This window comes from Balaenoptera musculus, chromosome X (assembly GCF_009873245.2).
Source record: "Balaenoptera musculus isolate JJ_BM4_2016_0621 chromosome X, mBalMus1.pri.v3, whole genome shotgun sequence".
Lineage (NCBI taxonomy): Eukaryota > Metazoa > Chordata > Mammalia > Artiodactyla > Balaenopteridae > Balaenoptera > Balaenoptera musculus.
In genome coordinates, this window is record NC_045806.1 from 7052987 (window position 1) to 7058986 (window position 6000).

Below are 6000 nucleotides of genomic sequence, written 5' to 3' on the forward strand. Positions count from 1 at the left end.
CACTGCGGCCGCCTGTCTGCCTCATAGCGCAAGATGCTGTCGAACGCCCAGGGCTCGCTCGCTCGCTCCCTCCTTGTAGCGGGGTGGGGGTGGGGGGACCGCGGCGAGCGTCCCAGAGATTGGACATCTTCTCCTATAGTCCCACGATCGCTGCTAGTGTTGGTCTCTTCCTAGAACGTAGTCTCGGTTTGTAACCTTTCCCCACCGCCGGTAAGTGGGTAAGTGGAGCTCACCCACTGCCTGACGAGTCATCGGCACTCAGTGACAGTGGCGTTTGATGATGACTTTGTTGCTGTGACTTCACAAGAGGGCCGGCAGTGTCTAGAACGAGTCTAAGAGCTGCTCTGCTTTCCTCCTCCCTTCACAGCAGTGCAACTTGGGACATTTCTTAGTGGGTCTGCATTTCCGCTCTTTGTGCATGCAAGACACCATCTACCTTACTGGCTTTACTACTTCATAGGTCACGTAGCAGTAGTACATCTAGTTTGCTGCTTTGCACGTAATAGGCCTTCAAAATGATCATCTTCATCATTAATAAGGCACCTTAACTTCTCTACAAGGGGAGCAGAAAAGGCACCCCTCCCCCTGGACTCCAGGTGAGAGTGGTTTCAGGTTACACAGGAAGATCCTACAAAGCGCGTGGCTTTGAGACCATGATCTTTTGTGCTTAGCCAAGTCGTTAGTGACTATCATGGAAGAACGTATTGCATAAGGGTTGAAAAGGCATAAGGGTTGAAAAAGTAACTGGGGCTTTGGACCTCGATCCCCTAGGGCTACGTTTGCATTCCATTTTGCTGTTCTTGCCATCTTTGCCAAATTTATCTGAAAGGACTTAGGAAAATAACATGAATGGGAGAGACTTACTTGCATGTAATTGAAATATTAAACTCTCAAGTATCGATATAAAGGAAAAATAATAGTATTGTCTTTGCAGCTCAACTCATCTTTATCTCCCTTTGCTTGGAACTGACAAAGGCTTATTTAGAATTGGAGGAAGTAGAAGCAGTCACACACTGGGGACCGTGCCCGTGGTCCTCCTGGGGACCTGGCTGCATAGCTCTTGCTGCGTCCCTAGGGGGTCCGTGTTACGGAGGAGGAGCACACAGGCTCTTTCCCCCTTGGCTGTGTGTGGTTGATGCAGCTTCACCTTCCTGGACCCAAAAGGAGTGTTCAGTCGCCACGTCCAGGTGCAGCACAGTGGGCTAGCCTCCAGTGTGGCCGGTGCTGGATGAAAATCTCCGTGTCAGGCAGCCAGGGCTTGGGAAAGCTGCGGTTTGCAGAGACAGGCATGCTAACGAGTGAAAAGACGTGGCCTCAGGCTGTAGGAGACTTCCGCTGTCTTTCCAGGTAGAAAAGGAGCACGTGGGCAGACGCAGACACGTGAATCCCTCCCTCCCATCAGCAGCTTCTAGTTGCCAGGGAGCCCAACTGATCTTAGTAGCCTGAACCGTGGTTCTAGAATCAGTTGAGGTCTGTTTCCCTCTTGGTTGGAATTAACTGGCTTTACCTTGCCTCTTTCCACGAAAATACATTCTGTCTTTGTTTCACAAGCACCTGAAGGTCAAGGTGTCCCCCGGAACAGGTGACCCCGAAAGGTTGTGCAGTCGGGGGCACTTCCCGGAAGCCTCCCCCCAGGAGCAGTTTCTGCTTTCAGCCGCCGTTTAATAGCAACTCATCTTTTCTGAGCTCTTTCTGCGGACCAGCGTTCTGCAGAGCACTCCCGCATCCTGGACGCTCACGCGCGGCCGTGGGTAAATGTCCAAGTCGCCAAGTGGCGGAATGAGGGGGCCCTGCCGGTGTCGGAAACTCGCACCGAGGACAGGGCGTCCGTGACATCTGCCAGCCGACACTTGAAGACACTGACCGCGTGCACCTCTCCCTCTCTCAGTTTCCATCAAGTTGGAGAGGGCAGGGGAAGTGGGTGCGCGCCCTGTGGGCAGACAGCGATTGTGAGTGCTGCGTTCTGGAAATGGGGGCGTCTGTGTGACCCAGAGCAGGACCCTCGGAAGGAGCGAGGGCACCTCCCCACCAGGCGCCGTCTCCCCTCCCGCCCCGCCCCCGCACACGGCCTCTGCTACGGCTTTGCTCCCGGGCTGCTGCGACTTCTGCCGGGAGGGTTTAGCAGTCCTGCCCTGGAATCTCCGTAGAATCTGCTCCTTGTGTCCCCTGGGCCGCAGTACTGTCACGGAAAGGCCTCGGACACACACCGGCTGCCTAAGCCCTTTGCTCTTTCTGAGCGTCTCACAGTTCTGGAGCTTTTCGTGCCTGGATGGCTCCCGTGCTCCTCACGGCCTTTCACGGTGACAGGAGGAAGCGGAGGTGGCAGCGGCCCAGGAGCGCTAACGGGGGAGCTGGCGCTGGGGCCTCCGCTCTGCGAGGTGCCTCCTGCCCACGCCCCAGGTGCTTCTGCGCGGGTCCCTCCAGATCTCGGGTCCCTAACTCAGGTGGCGTCAGGGTCTCCACTGGACCAGCCCCCGGAGCTGCCGGGCGTTGTGGAGGCGTCGGCCGGACACTCCACCCCCCACCCCCCCATAGCCTGGTCCCCAGCAGGCTCGTGTCTCTCTGTCTCTCCAGCAATCCCTGCTCGAGAAGCGGCGGGTCCTGATCCAGCAGCACGAGGACGCCAAGGAGTTGAAGGAGAACCTGGACCGCCGGGAGGGCATCGTGTCCGACATCCTGGCCAGCTACCTCAGCCGGGACAGCCTGGCAGACTACGTGCACTTCGTGAGGATGAAGTCAGCCCTCATCATCGAGCAGCGCGAGCTGGAGGACAAGATCCACCTGGGCGAGGAGCAGCTCAAGTGCTTGCTGGACAGCCTTCCGCCCGAGAGGGGCAAGTGAGGGGCGTGCCCCCCCGGCGCCTCCCCGGCGGGGGACAGCAGCCGGCCCTTCAGCTCCGGTCCCGAGGAGGCAAATGAAAACCCCAGCCTGTATTTACGTCCTGGAGAGAGAATCCCTCCCAGAACTGAATGGCCGTTAGAAAAGCAATAATCTCCGTGGGTGCGTTTGGGATGACTTATTTAATGTCTTAGTTTCCCTCTTGAATGCTGAGCAGAGTGGCTTCCCGTCAGCCCTTGCCTGGAAGCAACCCCACATGGCGCCCGGTTCCGGTGAACGGTGAGTTCCCGAGTACAGACTGGGCTCTGGTCCCGAGGGGCGTGCACGTGGTCCTTGCCGGCTCGGGTCTGCCCTTCCGTCTTCCCACGCTGCACCCCTTCCTCCGCTCAGGAGGGAATGAGCGCGCGTGTCGGGCAAAGCCTGGCACACGACCTCTCCGGTGGGTCACTGGAGGTGGCGGCTGCCGGCTTCCCCTGTTGGTCCAAAAGTGTTGAGCATTCATCGTGTCTGTCATATAAGGATGATCTCCAACCCAGCAAAAGTCATGATGATGATGATACTTTAATAACACTCTACAAAGGTGAATGGTTTTCCACGTGGTTAAAAACCAACTGTGAAAAGAAGAGCTTACATGTTGGGTTCACTCATTCTGAAATTGCCACTTAAATAGCGTTCGCACTTTAAAACATACACAAAGCGGACAGATGGTTTTAGGACTTCTCGGCTGACATCACGGTTCAAATGATATTTTCCTGCAAAGAGAAATTACTTGGCTAAAACCGTGTCCGGTAGTAACGTGCTTGCTAGGCGTTTTTTTCTTAAGGCCGATGAGATATTTCTTAACTTACTTTTTCCCCAGAACATTTATTTTGCGTGTGTATGATCCTTAATTATAATTGGCAACTTCTCTCTTTTTGCCTCTCTCAATTTGTTACCATGCCGTAAGGGCCACGTGCCGTTTAATAACCGTTGCTCTGGTTTCTCAGAGGTCCCAGTGGACCACAGAACTCCTAGACCCGATCTTTTTCTGCCACAGAATATACAGCTCCTGTACCCTTTTTTATTGGTTGAAATTGTGAGATTGTAAAGAGTCTATTCACTAAAGAAAACACTGTCAAGCTGTCATTTTCCAGTGGACAGATCACAGGCTAGGAGAAAATACTTGCAAATCATCTATGTGACAAACCATTTGTATCCAGAATGTATAAAACCTCTCAAACTTAACAGTAAGAAAACAAACAGTCCAATTAAGACGGGGGTAAAAGTCTTAAATAAATAGACACTTCACCGAAGAGGATATATGCATGGCAAGTAAGCACAAGAGTCGACGTTCAGCCACCAATGGCGTGGTTCTCACATACTTATTTTTAATCTGATCACTGTGGAGTGGTGTGTTTCGTCACAATGCTCATCTGATGAAATGTGTGGTTAATGGCGGGAGAAGCCCTAGGATAACTTCACGTTGAGGTGATATGCGGACTTTGGTTTGATCTGTGAGATCATTTTACTCCTCATTTCCTCTTACTGCTATAGAAGAAGTTTTCCAGCAGGGGGGTGGGGGCGGGGAGATGTCCCTTTGTCAGCAGTGGCCGCCACCTTACCAAACACAGACGCACACAAATGTCTTAAAGGACGCTAACGGGTCCACGCTCCGCCAGCCAGAGGGGAGACTGGACTCCGGGCTGCTGCAGTGATCTCCGCGCACCCGTAGAGGGCGCCGACCTGGCAGGCGTCAGTGATGCTGGCAATAAACACTCCTTTGGCAGCCCACCCACGCCAAAGGAGAAATGCCTTTACAACGGTTTTTACTCTTATTCAATTAAGCTATTCCTGACTTGAAAACTCCCTCTTCTGCCAACGAAGTGTCCTTGCCACGTGGTGTGGGTCACTTGTTGTGAAAACGGGTCACGTCAGGAAAGGTACAGCTGGCTGTCCATGGACCACCCGCCGCCCCTGCTTCCTCCCTCGGGGAGACAACCACGGTGATTTCAGTGTGTTCTTAATTTTCACAAAGCTTTTACCTGTGATTCTTTCCCTTCAAATACAGTATTGTGATCATTTTGATGATATGTCTGTAAAATGTGAAAATAGAATTTGTGTCTGTATCCAGCTTTTTGGTGTCTTTTGAGAACTTTCTCTTCTACATAGCAATATATAGTGCTCTACTGTCCTTTTAACGAAGCACATAGAATCACAACATTCCCGTTTGCCTCTTAAATGTCTGGTTAGTGGGGACCCAAAGATTGCAGTAAGTCAATGTACATAACTTTGTATATAGTTATGTTATTGCATATAAAACCAATCCGGTGCTAATGTTTTGCCCTTGGCATTCTTCGGTGGTGGCTGATAGCTCACCCTCGGTCATAACTCAGCTGTGGAATGCTCTGTATAGCGACATTTCAGTCAGGGGCGTTGCCTGTGGCTTCTCTCCTGCAGTCCACTCTGGAAAATGCGTACAGATTTCACGCTCAATACTTTCACTTATGTCTCAACAGATCATTCTGCTTGACATTCACAAAATAAATGGTGTCTTTCAGTGAACCGAGCATGTCTTTGATTTACATCTTTTTTTTTTTTTTTTTTAAGAATTGGAATAGCCTTACCATATATCAGATTCTTCAACCATTGATAAATTGTGGGATTAATTCTATGTATGTATGTATGTGACTATTTCTGCCAGTCTAGTAAAGGCCAATCAATTTGCAGTCAGGAAAACATCACAGACACAGGCCGTATAAGTCAGCACCTGCCACAGCAATGCTGCATAACAGCCACTATAAAATCTCAGCAGGGTCCAGTGAGACGTATTCTGTTAGCTCATGAGTTTGTAGATCAGGCTCTGCTCCACGTGCCTGTCAGTCATCTTCCTCCCGGGACCAGGAGTTTGGCCTGGGCAGGTCAGTGGCAGATGCGTAAGAGGACAAGCCCAGCCCCAGCGGTGCTTTCCCTGTCTCTGGTCAGAGTGCAGCTGCTAACCTTCCACTGCAAGTCCCACAGCCAAACCCACAGTCAGAGGGTGTGGCATGTGCTCTACCCCGTTAGTGGAAGGAACCGTAAGTCACGTGGCAGAGTGTGGCTACAGGGAGGTGTGAAGAATTGGGACCATTGATGGACCACACCTCCCACACCAGGGTCCGATACGGAATAGCACTAAATCGTCCA

General features: G+C 51.9%; 1 protein-coding gene across 9 annotated transcripts in view; it reads left to right on the forward strand.

Annotated features, from left to right (window-relative positions):
* SHROOM2 (shroom family member 2) overlaps positions 1–5379 on the forward strand; it is a 139069-nt gene extending 133690 nt beyond the window's left edge. For all 9 annotated transcript variants that reach the window (XM_036839239.1, XM_036839240.1, XM_036839243.1 and 6 more), the window contains one exon: positions 2574–5379. In XM_036839239.1, coding sequence (XP_036695134.1) covers positions 2574–2841 — 268 coding nt within the window. In that variant the 3' untranslated portion in view covers positions 2842–5379. The remainder of the gene's footprint in view (positions 1–2573) is intronic.
* Positions 5380–6000: the final 621 nt, after the last annotated feature.